Genomic DNA, 16,153 nt, shown 5'->3' with positions numbered 1-16,153 from the left:
GTTGTCCTTAAGCTAGTTTGCCACAACTTTGGAAGTATGCTTGTGGTCATTGTCTATTTGGAAGAGACATTTGCGACCAAGCTTTAACTTTCTGACTGATGTCTTGAGATGTTGCTTCAATATATCCACATAATTTTCCTACTTCATGATGCCATCTATTTTGTGAAGTGCACCAGTCCCTCCTGCAGCAAAGCACCCCCACAACATGATGCTGCCACCCCTGTGTATCACGATCGGGATGGTGTTCTTCGGCTTGCAAGTCTCCCCCTTTTTCCTCCAAACATAACGATGGTCATTATGGCCAAACAGTTCTATTTTTATTTCATCAGACTAGAGGACATTTCTCCAGAGGACATTTCTCCAAAAAGTACGATCTTTGTCCACATGTGCAGTTGCAAACCATAGTCTGACTTTTTTTATGGCGGTTTTGGAGCAGTGGTTTCTTCCTTGCTGAGCGGCCTTTCGGGTTATGTCGATATAGGACTCATTTTACTGTGTGAAGGTAGGTCTTGAAATACATCCACAGGTACACCTCCAATTGACTCAAATGGTGTCAATTAGCTTATCAGAAGCTTCTAAAGCCATGACATATTTTTCTTGAATTCTCAAAGGTGTTTAAAGGCACAAGTTATGTTAACTTCTGACCCACTGGAATTGTGAGACAGTGAATTATAAGTGAAATAATCTATCTGTAAACAATTGTTGGAAAAATGACTTGTGTCATGCACAAAGTAGATGTCCTAACCAACTTGCCAAAACTATAGTTTGTTAACAAGAAATTTGTGGTGTGGTTGAAAAACGAGTTTTAATGACTCCAACCTAAGTGTATGTAAACTTCCGACTTCACTGTCAATACAAATCTGCCGTGCACACTTTCCAGCCACTTGGTGGGAGTCTGTCAAGAGAGACAATGTTTGATTGAAATCAGTTTTACGTCTGCTGAAACATTGTCAAAACATTTAACTCAGACGCTTCTCTCAGAGGAGTATTCTGTATCTGTGCAGTTTGCACGATACGCCTCCTCGAATAGAGCACTCTGTGTGTTGTCTATTTTTTTTTAAACAAACTGGACAACAAAGAGAAAGAAAAGGTCAGGAGTCAGGACATTCACTTCGCTGGCTGAAGGGATGCTCTGAGAGTCGTCTTTATCAACAAACATGGCTGGTTAAATGGGTGCAGGTGTGCTAGTTTATTAATACACGTGTGTGTTGCTAACTGGCAAACCGAGTCTACTGTGGTTATCAAGTTGTCCTTTGTTTTGTCAGTCCCTTCGATCTAGGATTATTTTGTGGGTGTAGGGATTATGACGAGGGAGAACAAACATCACCATTGGTCTGAGCCAATCCAGAGAGGAGTTTGTTGGTGCCGTTATCGTTTGTGGTTGTTGAGCACAAACCCTTTCTTCATCGCATTTACATTTCAGACATAATCTCTCAAAGAGATATGGAAATGTCCCCTTTTAACCACCTAGATGACTCAGCTCTATTCACATGAATTACAACCGCGACATGATCACCTCACCTCTCCCTCACTTCTTGCAAATGTATCCTGTAAGTCGCTTTGGATAAAAGCGTCTGCTAAATGGCATATATTATTATTATTATTATTATTATCCTCTGATAACAAAATGTATGTAATAAGAGTTGGATTTGCCAAATTAGTTTATTTCAGGTGAATTCCACTATTTTACGTTGGTGGGTTCACAGAATTTATTTTCTTCTCCATTTACACCGCTGCATGTAATAGAAATTCAGCTATAGAATCAACCCTGCATTTTGTAATGTAGTGTGTCTGAAGAGCAGGATTAGCTGTAATGTTGTGTTGTCGTTGTGCGATGTTGTGTGTGCTGTCTGGCTCCTGCAGGGTTGGTCACAATGAAATCATTGGTGTGAACCGTGTGGGGTGCAGTGCTGAGGGGCTTGGCAAGGGCCACTGGAACGAGATGCTGGCGTACCCACGCAAGCCCATTGCACACTGGCACCCCCTACTGGAGGCCAAGAAATCAGAGAAAGAGGTTAGTTCATACAGCACATTGCAGTGTGTAAAGAATAATGTGTAGACTATATTTACTATACGTACTATATTGTATATAGTAAAATATACTTTTTTTCAACGATCACATGTCGGATAAAATCAATGTCAGATATTGTAACAGTGTAATATCTATCTTCTATCTGTGTGTGCGTGTCTGTCTGTCTGTCTGTCTGTCTGTCTGTCTGTCTGTCTGTCTGTGTGTCTGTCTGTCTGTCTGTCTGTCTGTCTGTCTGTCTGTGTACTGCAGTGGAAAACGCGGACGGCCAGTTTTGACAGCCAGGGCTCCTGCCCCTCCCCCAGGCGTCCTGCTAGCCCCTGAGCAGAACCACATGTGACCCTAGCGGAACGGCCCAGGTTTGGTTTGGGCCTCTTCTATCTCTCCTACTGATCTTACTTCCTGTCTGTTCTGTCCGCCTGAGCCTAAGGAGAAACATAACCCCACTGAGTCTCTCTCTCAGTCTTCACTTTCCCTCAAGTGTAGCCACAGACTGCTCCCAGTCCTAAGACCAGATCCTGGATCAGCATCGTCAGTTATTTGTGAAAGTTATTTGTGAAAGTAATGCTGATCTGGAGTCAGACCTACTACTTGGGAGGCTTTGGTTTGGTTTTTATCCTGAGCTGATCTTCTCACGTGAGTCCCCAAAGGGGAAGATTGTTGTCTGAGTGGAATAGCAGACTGCCGTTTTCCAGTGTATCTATCTTTGGGTTGAGGCTGATGGAATGTGATCACAGCGCTCTCACAGGGACTCGGCCTAAACACACTGACGTTTCTGCTCAGCACTGCAGAGCTCTTTGATGAGAGGCCCCACATGGAAACCACACTTTGAATGCAGTTGATGTTCCCCAGAGAGACAGAGAAAGAGAACTGAAGGATATGGGGTAAGATAGGAACTGAAGGACAGTGGAAGGAATTGTGGAATGTCTAAAGCCGTCTGCCCTTCCTTTCTCCTTTTGTGCGGCAGTAACAAAAAAAAAACATTGTGACACAGTCAAATGTGTAGTTCTTTCACCAAACATTAACTGTCATAGTAACCAAGCCAAACAAGGCAACAAACTCATTTGAAAATAGTAGCTATGTTGTATATCTTCTCGACATAAACCATTACATTTTCAGGAGTAATGAACAAGAGCTTAAAGGGGTGGTTTTAACCAGTCAAATAGTGTCCATCGAGTTTATAGCGGTTCATTGAATCAACAAATATGATCAGCACATAATACGAGCACATTGTAACAATGTTGGAGCATAGCACCCGAGTGTCTTTCTATGGAACAACGAAGAGTTGAATAGCACACAGACTCCGAACCACCCTTACCTCTCGCTTTGTTTTCTCCTAGTCAGTCTTGGTTCTCTTACCTCTTCCATCGAAGTGTATTCTCATTACTCCTGTTCCCATAGTTTTCCTCTCTCAGCTGAACGTACCGCACTTCTTCAGCACCTTCTTATCGTGTTCTGTTCTCTGGGGTTGGTTTGAAACTGTACAGCACAGTCCTCTATCTGCTCATGTAAAGTTTGTATTTCCCACCAGAATACAAATTAGGTATAGAACTAGTATTGTTGTGGTTTGGGAGTTTTCCTTATCCTGCAGCGTCCAGACCTCTTCTCCAGAATAGGAGAATATGACCCTCGGTGGACCAATAATCAACTACTCATTTCCTTATTGTCTTGTCTATCATAAGCCAGAGGTACACCGGAGCAATTTGTAATGGGGTGACTTTCAATATGCTCTTTATACAAGGATTATTTTATTGAATATTGCTGAGGAGTTTGATCTAAATCCAAACGTATTATTTGCGTTATTGAACATTATTCAACAAAATCCAATAAGTCAGCGTTTACAGTACATGTAGGCAGTCATGTAGCTACTTATTCTACTGTTTTTTTTTAATGGTTGTACTGCTGGATATTGGACAGATATACAGTACCAGTCAAAAGGTTGGACACACATACTCATTCAAGAGTTTTTCTTTATATTGACTATTTTCTACATTGTAGAATAATAGTGAAGACATCAAAACTATGAGATAACACTTATGGAATCATGTAGTAACCAAAAAGGTGTTAACAAATAACTGTTTGCCTTGATGACAGCTATTGCACAGTCTTGACATTCTCTCAACCAGCTTCACGAGGAATGCTTTTCCAACAGTATTGAGGGAGTTCCCACATATGGCTGCTTTTTCTTCACTCTGCAGCCCAACTCAGTCCAAACAATCTCAATTGGGTTGAGGTTGGTTGATTGTGGAGGCCAGGTCATCTGATGCAGCACTCCATCACTCTCCTTCATGGTCAAATAGTCCTTACACAACCTGAAGGTGTGTCTTGGCTCATTGTTCTGTTGAAAAACAAATATATGCGGATATCATCTGTTCACCTACTCTGCGTCTCACAAAGACACGGCGGTTGGAACCAAAAATCTCTCAAATTTGGACTCATCAGACCGAAGGACAGATTTCTACCAGTCTAATGTCCATTGCTGGTGTTTCTTGGTCCAAGCAAGTCTCTTCTTCTTAATGGTGTCCTTTAGTAGTGTTTTTATTGCAGCAAATCGACCATGAAGGCCTGATTCACACAGTCTCCTCTGAACAGTTGATGTTGAAATGTGTCTGTTACTTGAACTCTGTGAAGCATTTTTTGGGGCTGCAAACTGAGGTGCAGTTAACTCTGATGAATTTATCCTCTGCAGCAAAGGTAACTCTAGGTCTATGGCAGTCCTCACGAGAGCTAGTTTCATCATAGCGCTTGATGGTTTTTGCGACAGCACTTGAAGAAACTTCGGATTGACTGACATTCATGTCTTAAAGTAATGATGGACGGTTGTTTCTCTTTGCTTATTTGAGATATTCTTGCCATAATATGGACTTAGTCTTTTACCAGATAGGGTTATCTTCTGTATACCACCACTACCTTTTCACAACACAACTGATTGGCTCAAACGCATTAAGAAGGAAAGAAATTCCACAAATTAACTTTTAACAAGGCACACCTGGTAAATGCATTCCAGGTGACTACCTCGTGAAGCTGGTTGAGAGAATACCAATAGTGTGCAAAGCTATCATCAAGGGAAAGGGTGGATTTGGTTACTACATGGTTACTACATGATTCCATATGTTTTATTTTATAGTTTTGATGTCTTTACTATTATTCTGCAATGTAGAAAATAGTAAAAATAAAGAAAAACCATAGAATGAGTGGGTATGTCTAATATTTTGGCTGTATAAAAAGGTAAAAAATAATATTGGTTTGATTATAATTGTTCTTTAGTCTATTTCTACATTGTGGTACTATGAGTACAATCTAATAATTGATGTCATCTCAATACCTAAATGTGTATCAAACAAACAAAAGAAAACAACCCGATTGGTGTATAGTTTTTTGGTGCCAAACGTGTTTGTAGCAAAGGTAAACTATAGTTTGTTCTGTCACAAAAATGATTAAAGTAATGTCAGTCATGGAAATTCCCAACCCACCCATTCGTAAAATGTCTGGATAAAAGCGTCTGCTAAATGGCATATGTTATATATTATTAATTCATGTTTTCTTTCCAGTGAGACTCATTATATTCTGCGCTATGTAGTAAATGTATTGTTTCAATTATTAGAGAAAATACAGCAGGGATTACAAATAGTTTATAATAATAACTTGTGCAACCAAACATGGGCTACCAATTAATTTATTTATTTTCCATCAATTTAATTGTCCGCATTATTTCCAATCCCCAATATATATATATTTTTTGTAAATATATATAAATATATATATTGAACACCATCCATATATTGTTCAACTGTGCTCTGATGTTTCACAAATGTTCCAAACCTTTCAATTCTCATAGTTTCTATAGGTTGTAAATTAAAGATACCAATTTGATTAGAAGGGTTCTTGTTTGACTCAGTTGGGTTATGTAAGATGTAATAGAAATCAGGAATCTTCCTGATTGTTATTTCATGTTGACCATGACTGTTTTGATTATTTTACTAATTGACAAGCACATGTTTGAAAGCACATAGAGAAACTGGTTGGTATAGTGGGTATCAGGAAGTGGGTGTTGTTTACAGAATGTAAGGATCGGTTTTAAGAGGCACCTTCTCTAATTTAAGCTCTTGAGTGCCCTAAACCAAAGCCTCTGCATTAATGTATCCTGTCAACGCAACTTTGGCACTGTGGTTATGTAGAGGTAGTTGTTTGAACTCTTTCTCCATGCATTCTGTCTACACAACTTTGGCACTGAGATTTGGTAGTAGTAGTTGTTTTTTAACCCAGGAGGTTATAGTGACTTAATGATAGTACTGGAATGGCCATCCAGATGACAATATGGCTTCCGCCTGACTACAACTATGCAGCAAAAGCATGTCTGAAGATGGTATAAATCAAACAGTATGCAGAAGAAGCATGGTAAAAGTGAACAAATGTACTTAACACACACACATTATATTACTGTTTTAGCCATTTCCTTCCTCTAGAGAGAGCAGGCGTTTACCTCATTTCGTCTGGGAGACAGACAAAACGGACGGACAGAGATACAGACAGATAGTGTGGGGGGAAACTAGCCTAGAGATAGTCGCAGGCATATTTCTTGCAGTGAGTCAGTGACCTTTCTCTAATTAGCAGTTGGTAGGTCTATGAGACACAATACAATGAGTCACTTGATGGATTCCCTCACACCATAATTGTGTCTTTCTTCACAATAGGATTGTTCAGGTTTTCTCACATACTATATTTACTGGTTACAATCGTGATAAGATCCTTCCTTCCATTACTGGTAGACTCCTCACATCTGACTCACTCCAGTTTGTTAAAAAAAAAGTATGGTTTTATGTTTTCTCACATATATACAGTAGGTATACACTTGTTGATTACATTTCTGATTAGATCTATGTCATTTATTTTAGACTCCTGATATTTGACTCCAAGTTTGTTTCTATTTGACAAAAATGTATGAAATAACTGACTGTAGTTTTGTTCTTCCTCTGTTTCAGTGGTGTTTTTAATGATGATGATGATGATGATGATCTTCTGTTCTGACAATATGGACTAGTGTGTTTGTATCCATAGTACGTGATGATATCATGTTATATACATTTAGCCTCAGTTTATGAACTGTTTTAAAGACCTTTATCTGTTGTTATTATTATTGTTGTGTTTCTCAATATGATCTTGTATCCTGCCCATTCGTCATGGACAGCACGGACTTTCCAATTTTTTATTGAAGATTTGTACTTGTAATATAACTGTTTTGACAACTGTTCTTGTAATTGAAGCCTGTTAGGGTTGATTTATTTCTGTTTCTGTTTAAATCCTGAATTGTTAATGACTCATAACATGAGGTCCAATGTGTAATAAATTGAACAAAAAACGAATTATCTGTTGCGTATTTACATTTTTGTTTAATTTCAATTTATTTTGCAAGAACGAAAGACAGAAGTTATGAATTATGGTGGTGCAAAGTTACATTTAAAGATGTACACTACCGTTCCAAGTTTGAGGTCACTTGGAAATGTCATTTTTTTTGAAAGAGAAGCACATTTTTTGTCAATTACAATAACATCAAATTGATCAGAAATACAGTGTAGACATTGTTAATGTTGTAAATGACTATTGTAGCTGGAAATGACAGATTTTTTAATGGAATATCTACATAGGCGTACAGAGGCCCATTATCAGCAACCATCACTCCTGTGTTCCAATGGCACGTTGTGTTAGCTAATCCAAGTTCATCATTTTAAAAGGCTAATTGATCATTAGAAAACACTTTTGCAATTATGTTAGCACAGCTGAACACTGCTGTCCTAATTAAAGAAGCAATAAAACTGGCCTTCTTTAGACTAGTTGAGTATCTGGAGCAACAGCATTTCTGGGTTCAATTACAGGCTCAAAATGCCCAGAAACAAATAACTTTCTTCTGAAACTTGTCAGTCTATTTTTGTGATGATAAATGAAGGCTATTCCATGCGTGAAATTTCCAAGAAACAGAAGATCTCGTACAATGACGTGTACTACTCCCTTCACAGAACAGAGCAAACTGTCTCTAACCAGAATGGAAAGAGGAGTGTGAGGCCCCCGTGCACAACTGAGCAAGAGGACAAGTACATTTCAGTGTCTAGTTTGAGAAACAGATGCCTCACAAGTCCTCAACTGGCAGCTTCATTAAATAGTACCCGCAAAACACCAGTCTCAACGTCAACAGTGAAGAGGCGACTCCGGGATGCTGGCCTTCTAGGCAGAATTTCTCTGTCCAGTGTCTGTGTTCTTTTGCCCATCTTAATCTTTTCTTTTTATTGGCCAGTCTGAGATATGGCTTTTTCTTTGCAACTCTGCCCAGAGGGCCAGCATCCCGGAGTCGCCTCTTCACTGTTGAGGTTGAGACTGGTGTTTTGCGGGTACTATTTAATGAAGCTGCCAGTTTACAACTGTGCTAACATAATTGCAAAAGGGTTTTCTAGCTTGGATTAGCTAACACAACGTGCCATTGGAACACAGGACTGATGGTTGCTGATAATGGGCCTCTCTATGCCTATGTAGATATTCTATTTAAAAAACAGCCGTTGCCAGCTACAATAGTCATTTACAACATTAACAATGTCTACACTGTTTTTCTGATCAATTTGATGTTATTTTAATGGACAGAAAATGTGCTTTTCTTTCCAAAACAAAGACATTTCTTAATGACCCCAAACTTTTGAACGGTCGTGTATGATGAATTATGGTGGCACACATAATATTATATATTTTTTATTAATGTACAGTAAGATTTCTCCTCTGTAAAGTTTTTGTGACTTTATATTTTTCTCTGTTTGTGCCGATGAACTTTAGCCGGAGACTGTCACTTTCACGACTACGTATGTCAAAGTGAACAACAAAGGGAGCAAGCAGCAGGGAAGAGTAAATTGGATGAACTAAAACAAGTGGAATGCAAATAGCCAAATTAAATCTTGAGGAGAGCTGGGCCATACATTCCATCAAGGCATTCATTTATACACCGTTTCTGATCTCTTTCCCCCGAATAAATCCAGTTGTTGCGGACATATTACGATTCCAATCTAATTCAGAGCTCCATTCAACATCAACTTTATATCAAACTGGGGTAGCAATAATGTTTGGTAACGGGCACCTACAGTACAGTAATTCAATGCATTATGTCAAGTAAAACAATACATGGGTACATGTTCCTGTCGAGACAATGTATACAGTATGGACAGTGGGGTGAGTGGTGTCAAAAAACAAATATATGTCTCCAGTGATAGTCTTCATGTTAGAATGTTTTCTGTCCGTTTCTCGGACTAAAATGTTATTTGACTAAAATGCCCACTAGTCCATCCACTTAAACCATTAGCTTCCTCGTCATGGACAGTTTGTAAAGGATCAGGTAGCCGTCGTCCCAGGCATAGATCTGTTTCTCCTGAGGGTTATACTTTAGGCTGGCGTGGAGTCCATACCTCCTGGGGAAATACAGTAGCGGAGCCTCCTCATTGGTCACCGCATCGTTTACGTCAAACACACACTGAACACGAGAGCGACTAGGCACCCTAGTGTTGTAGACCACATAGACCGTCCCACAGACCACGAAGGCTGCCTCCGCGTTCTCCTGGGGACACTGTGTATCCCACATCTGCTCGATATCCAGGCTGTCAGGGTCCATCTTAGCCAGGTTGATGGACTCACTCTCCCTGGTGGTGTAAAGGGCCCAGAGGCCTTCCTCATCGGCAGCCAGGTCCACAGCAGTCTCTGGGTTGAGGCTGTAGACGGGTCTATGGTCTGCCACCTCCACTGGGAACACAGCACTGTCTGCCAATGTGCCATTCGCCAGGTCATACTTAATCACCTGGAGCTCGTCGGCCCCCTCCATCACGTAGTAGGCATAGCCATTGTAGACGGCACATCCGGTGCCACTCCACAGAGAGGGCAGTCTTATAGGCCTGCTGTGGGCCACTCCTGGGGAGGACGAGAAGTCTAGAACAGAGCTGAACTGGTACACGGTGTCCTCTGCCGTGCCGTTGAAGACGTAGACCTTAGAGGTCCTGGCGTCTTTAGTCCACATGCCCTTGGGGCTCCCCATCCTCTTCAGGATCTTCATGGCTCTGATGCTGGAGATGATGTCTACACAATCTGTTGATAGATAAATGGAGGTGGTGTCGTGAAAAGCCGTTTTCATGAGTGGTCTTAATAACATTGTCAGATGTAATGAAAAATTGGGTAATTATGGAGACCTTTGTGTACAGTATACTGTATAAAATGACAACTGATAATTATTTTTAACATATCAAATATTACTATTATAAATGTTAATGGTCTATTTGTAGTTTTTAAAATCAAAGATGAGTTCAGGCTGGTCAGGCTGGGTCTCATAGCCTAGACGTAACATAGTAATTGTAAATCCGGGATACTCAAATTAGTATGATATGTTACGTTTAGTATGGTTACATAAGAAAGATGTTTACTTATAATGCAAATGTCTAGCACCCCGAAGGTTGCAAGTTTGAATCTCATCATGAAAATTTTAGCAACTTTTCAACTGCTTACTACTTTTTAGCCACTTCGCAAGTACTTAGAATCTTAGCCAACCCTTCCCCTAACCCTAACTTTAACCCTTTAAACTAATTCCTAAACTTAACTCTAATCTTAACTCGAACCCCTAACCCTAACCCCTAGCCGAGCTAACATTAGCCATCTAGCTAATGTTAGCCACCTAGCTGGAATTCGTCAAATATCATGCATTTTGCAAATTCGTAACATATAATACAAATTGTCATTCATAACGTATCATTGTCAGATGTGATGGACATCCACAGATGAATACACACCAAACAAAACATTACATATCATACTAAATGGAGTGTCTCGGATTTACTGACAGAATACGACTAAATGCTCTGAAATCAGGTTGGTTAGCATCCAGGCATCCAGTTCACATATTTCCTTCTCGTGTTGCGTTAGCATGCCTCTGCAGTGTCCTTGCCCACCTGAAACATGTTTTGATGTCTACTTCAACATGCCGGGCACATCATCTACCCCGCAGGCTGCAGCAGGCTATTTCAATGCAGTCCAAATGAAAATGAACTCGACACAATCAAAGGGAAGTGGAAGAAACGGCTACATTGTGCTTTGGAAAATGGGAAAGATGGGCGACACAGATATGCTGAAGTATAGCAAAGTGGTCTTTTGCTGATATAAAAGTACATTTTAGCTTTCAAGACAACAAAGAGACTTACTCTTAATTAGGATAGAGTGTGTCTAAATCATTGACAATGGGGGGGGTTGCTGTTCCGTATGCATGGAACACTCCTTGAATATAGACTTTCAAAGTATTGCCACTGACCTGAGGTCAGCATCTGGCTCCCCCTTTCAGGTAGAGTAAGAGCTCCTGGTAAACACTTTATATTAACGTTATAACTGTTTATTTGAAATGTATACACAAATAATTAACAGTTTATAAACTACTTCTAAACTACTTTTATAAATCTTTTTTTTTTATGTTAATGTGCTACCGAACCTGAAACTCTCTCTGTTTGCTCAGTGTTTTACATGAGGTTATACAGTTGACTAAATGAACCTACTGTCTGTGAAATAGAACTTTGAATTGCAACATTATTTGTACCGACCCGCTGTGAGTCACATCGTAGGTAGTAAAGCCAGACTACCCATGTCCATGAAGTACAAATTGGAGACTGGTTCCCCCCTTCAAATAAATGACTCATAGCCAACTAGCGATAAATCTATAGGAAAATAAAATGAATGACTAGCCTACCCAGTGATTCAAAATGTAGCTCTAAATTGCAACAACATCAAAAAATGACTTGAAACAAATCTTTGTTTCCTACCTCTTTTCCCGTGGAATGGGTTTTCAGGGGAGGACACCAACTGCCACAAGTGGTAAAGAGCTTACTGTAAGCCTAAAAATACTGTAACCATGCTCCATAAGCCAACAGGTCTCCATTAGCCAAGTCTCGTTCAGGCAGGGAAATGAAGGCACTAGATCAAAGGCAGTCATCCTGTACAGGACGTCAGAGCTCTACGACTCACGCTCCCCCCAACTCCCCATACACTGCTCCTCTCTATACTCACCCAAGACTCTGGAGTACCCATCTTCCTCTCCCCCTCTCTTCCTCTCCTTCACCTCCAGGTCCACATCCACCATTCTGTCTGCGTGGTTCACACAGGGCTTAGCGGGGTTTTGGGTTTCGATGTAGTCCATCTCTCTCTCGACGCGGTCCACTCGTACCCCTGTCCCCTCCAGGTCTTGGCGCAGGGTCCCGTGGTCCTGGTTTAGTCCCGTTATAAACTCAGCAGTCTGCTTCTTGAAGTGCCGCAGCTCTGTGTTGTAGCGGTTCGACTGCTCGTGCCATATGAGCATACGATCCTGGGGGAGTATAATGTGTTATCGAGGACGTTGATTTGGTGTGTGGCCGACGATTGAGGATTACTGTAATGTTGGGTGAATGTAATTGTCCTAGTATCAGACTCTAGTTCATTCCAATCGCACAGGTCTTAGGCACAAGGACAACACTATGGACAGAGTTCTGAGAAAACTGTATCAGGTGTTGGTGTTTGAACGCGTGTCAAACCAGGGTCATCGTGATCATTTATCGTGGCAGAAGGTATCAGCACCCATCAACATCAATTCCACCATCAAAACCTCACAAGAGGAAACAAGTGTGTTGTTTATTATCACAATGTTGTTCAGTGATCTGGTTCAGTGACAGTGAACCACAGAGGTTGACTCGTGCTAAGATTGACGAAAGGTCAAATAGGGGGTGCTTATATATACATAGCTTATACTGTATATTTCTATATATATATAAGTGTGTAACCTGGACAAGTGTGTGGAAAGAAGACACCCATTGGTTACGCCAATGGGTCATGTCATCGAGAGAGGTTGAGAATGACAAGGAATAACAACAGATTATTTCTCCTCTGTCTAAGACCCACAGCTGAATTTTCTCTCTTTTACTACTGTACTTGAGTGAGTCCTTGGTTGAATTGGAATAAAAATACTAAATGAAAATAACTTTCTGAATTGACTTATTCTAATTACTAATGTAAGAGTCGAGCCAGCGGCATCACGGGAGGGAGATTCTTTTTAAAAGATCAAAAGAACAGGAGGGGGTAGGAAGATTTGAATGATAAACAAATGATTCATTTCAGTCAAGTAAATGTTATTTGTATTCTCACACTATTTTCCCAATGTTTGGGGGTTGCTATATTCGAAAATGGTTTGAAAGAGGAAACTGATGATATGGTCCTAATGAATGGATAGCATATATGTAATGACTGCAATGATAGCATATAAATGACTGCATTCTGGACTCTTGATTACTGTAGCTAATACAGTTTTTCTCAATTGCTAAAACACAACTTCTGAAACCTTTCTCCATTTCCTAAAAACATTAAACACAAAAACCTCATCTTCAAGCGCTATTTACATAACCTCTGACTCCTCTTGCAAAATGAATCGTTCGCCTCGAAACAGTTTTTACCTGTGTTCAAAATCAAACACTGCTCTCAAATCATAAACAAAGTGTTCAAAATGATATACACTCTCAAGCAGTCAGTAAACAATACCCCAAAAAATAGAAAACACATTGTTCAAAACATACAATTCTCAGGGAGAAGTACATTTTTAATTTAAAAAAATATTCATATGTTTCTGTCATTGTCTTTTGATGAACGAAAACAGGTTCTATCATAGTAGCTCAAAATTGATCATAAATTACTACTCTGCTTTGCTCTTTGCAATTTTGTTTTTTGTTCTTCCTCCTCCTTGTACCCCTATTTTTACAGTACTTCATCCTGCATCTCACAAACTTGTCCTTTGTCTCTGTGATACTGTAATTCTTGTTCTTTGTTGACATGAACCTGCAACCAGTCAAAATATATTGAGCAGTCAGTACTGTTAATAAATGGAAAGCACAATGTTCAGGCCATACAATTTGTCCATTGTATAGTATACAGCCTACAATGCACTGTACTACAGTATCCATTCTCAGACTTTCTCCTCCCCACCTTCAACAACCTGTTTGCTCTCTGAACTGGCTTATATTGGTTGTGTTGCATCATTTGAAACAGGTTAAATCAATTTTGAGTGGTTGTGTTCAATCAATGACATATGTTCTCTATTTGTATTTGATTGTTGCCACTTGTGTTTACCAGTATGGATGACATGTGCATTAGAGTGCAGAATGTGTTTTGAGATTGAGAATGTGTTTAGAGTTTTGCTGAAAAGTCTAAGTGAGATCTGCAAATTGTGTTTTACCATGTAAAATGGTTTAAGGTATTGACAAGAGACTGCATAATTAGCTAAATGAGTCCAGGCAACTTAGAACTTTGTTCAGCCAATGGGTTTTAGTGTTTTAGCAATTGAGAAAAACTGTATTACTGTAGGATCTAAAGAAGACAGAATGGAGCTGCATTCCACTACTTGGACACTTCATCACACTCAACATATACTGTAAGCAAACTTGGCATAATCAGTATAGAATAGCTGCAATATAGGAGGAGTAGAACACACTCCCACAAACCTGGCATATTATATTTGACAAAATGAATATTGTACAGTGCCTCAGACAGCCTTTTCATTTGGCCAAGAGAAATTGCAAGGCACACCTGTTCTTGCTTATCCTAAAGAATATGATTTTACCATTATCGTTTTTTGTCAGTAACTGCTGTAAATGTTCCTATTGTTTTCATTATCAACGTGTTGTCATTTTTGCGCCTCATGAAGAGTTTCACACGGCTTAGTGTGTATTCTGAGAAGGGGAAAGAGAATAGGAGAAGTACTCGGGCATAGATACGACAGCTCACGGCCACTGATATTCTCTAAGGGCCTTAGCCCGAGAAGTTGATGAGTCGAACAGAGATTGTATTAATTGGATTGCTTTAGTCAACACATAAAAATATATAAATAAATAAAAACCTTGCAGGCAGACACTGAGCGCGAACTAAAGTTTTGCAGAATGCCAGAGATAAAGCCTGACGCATGGCCTTGATTCTCTGTCCTTGATTTCACAGTAACTGCTGTTTGCTGTTCTTTCAGAAGGATGTTGTCTCACTAGCATTCAAAAAGAAAACTTGATTCACCATAGTTGCGTCATTGATTCGATTCCTGTTCCTTGCCTAAAACTTGTCCTACACCACTTTAGGTGGAGTTGTGCGGTGTAAAACAGTTGTTTAGGAGTTTGTCTCTTACCTCAATGGCAAGGAATCTGTTCTCCAGATAATCCATGAGACCCTGGTAGTAATACTGACCGTTGGTGAGGACTAGGACTAAGGAGAGGAGGAAGGGGACAGCCGTTGTCATGGTTGATAGATCCAAGGGACAGTCTGGGCGTCCTGTACGTAAGTCCAGGTAGCAAAAATACTTCCTCCTGTCTGGTCCGGTCTCCTCGTGGTCTACTTATGGTTGGTTTCCTACAGAGTGTGAGTGTTCGTGTGTAGAAGTGTGTGTGTGTGTGTGTGTGTGTGTGTGTGTGTGTGTGTGTGTGTGTGTGTGTGTGTGTGTGTGTGTGTGTGTGTGTGTGTGTGTGTGTGTGTGTGTGTGTGTGTGTGTGTGTGTGTGTGTGTGTGTGGAGGTGGAGGTGAGAGAGAGAGAGAGAGAGAGAGAGAGAGAGAGAGAGAAGGGCCAGGTTCTTGGGTTTCAAACTCTTTGGCTCGCTCACGTAGCTGGAATGTTTTCACAAACTCCCAGGGAGGAGCCTTGTTCCTCTAGCCCCTTTCTGTCCTCAAAAAGTGAATGTACTGTTGTACTGGACACTGGGCAACACTGTGTGTGTATGTGTGTGTACATGTGCTTGCGTGCAAGTGAGTGTGTATGTGTGTGAGTGTGTACGTGTGTGGGTGGGTGCACCCGTGCATGACTGTTGATAGACAGTTGTTTATGGATTTAAAAAAAAATAGTAACAAGGCTATATACAGGGGGTACCGGTACAGAGTCAATGTGCGGGGGCACCGGTTAGTCTAGTTAATTGAGGTAATATGTACATGTAGGTAGAGGTAAAGTGACTATGCATAGATAATAAACAGAGAGTAGCAGCAGCGTAAAAATGGGGCAGGGGGTGGTCAATGCAAATAGTCCGGGTAGCCATTTGGTTAGCTGTTCAGGAGTCTAGTGGCTTGGGGGTAGAAGCT

The 16,153-nt window shown here is 40.3% G+C and overlaps 2 protein-coding genes across 2 annotated transcripts in view; one reads left to right on the top strand and one right to left on the bottom strand.

The window, feature by feature from the left end:
• Positions 1 to 7,392, top strand: part of LOC118360005 (synaptotagmin-6-like) — a 76,741-nt gene extending 69,349 nt beyond the window's left edge. Inside the window, exons 6-7 of the mRNA XM_035739005.2 lie at positions 1,864 to 2,014; positions 2,282 to 7,392. Coding sequence (XP_035594898.1) covers positions 1,864 to 2,014; positions 2,282 to 2,353 — 223 coding nt within the window. The 3' untranslated portion in view covers positions 2,354 to 7,392. The remainder of the gene's footprint in view (positions 1 to 1,863; positions 2,015 to 2,281) is intronic.
• A 133-nt stretch (positions 7,393 to 7,525) lies between these two features.
• olfml3a (olfactomedin-like 3a) lies at positions 7,526 to 15,657 on the bottom strand. The gene is made up of 3 exons (XM_035739004.2): positions 15,216 to 15,657; positions 12,095 to 12,389; positions 7,526 to 10,138 (listed from the first exon to the last, which is right to left on the bottom strand). Exons 1-3 carry the CDS (start codon positions 15,324 to 15,326, stop codon positions 9,354 to 9,356), a joined length of 1,191 nt encoding a protein of 396 aa, XP_035594897.1. The 5' UTR covers positions 15,327 to 15,657; the 3' UTR covers positions 7,526 to 9,353.
• Between the last annotated feature and the right edge of the window lie 496 nt (positions 15,658 to 16,153).

Source organism: Oncorhynchus keta, chromosome 27 (assembly GCF_023373465.1).
Source record: "Oncorhynchus keta strain PuntledgeMale-10-30-2019 chromosome 27, Oket_V2, whole genome shotgun sequence".
Classification (NCBI taxonomy): Eukaryota; Metazoa; Chordata; class Actinopteri; order Salmoniformes; family Salmonidae; genus Oncorhynchus; species Oncorhynchus keta.
Note: the sequence above shows the minus strand (reverse complement) of the source record. Positions and strands in the feature narration are given on the sequence as shown.

Bases quoted from the DNA above. Each gene is read 5' to 3' on its own strand.
- olfml3a (XM_035739004.2), bottom strand. From the start codon at position 15,326: ATGACAACGGCTGTCCCCTTCCTCCTCTCCTTAGTCCTAGTCCTCACC. The intron at 12,390-15,215 runs GTAAGAGACAAA...ATACTCCCCCAG, and splicing joins ACAGATTCCTTGCCATTGAG to GATCGTATGCTCATATGGCA. The intron at 10,139-12,094 runs GTGAGTATAGAG...ATCTATCAACAG, and splicing joins TGGGTACTCCAGAGTCTTGG to ATTGTGTAGACATCATCTCC.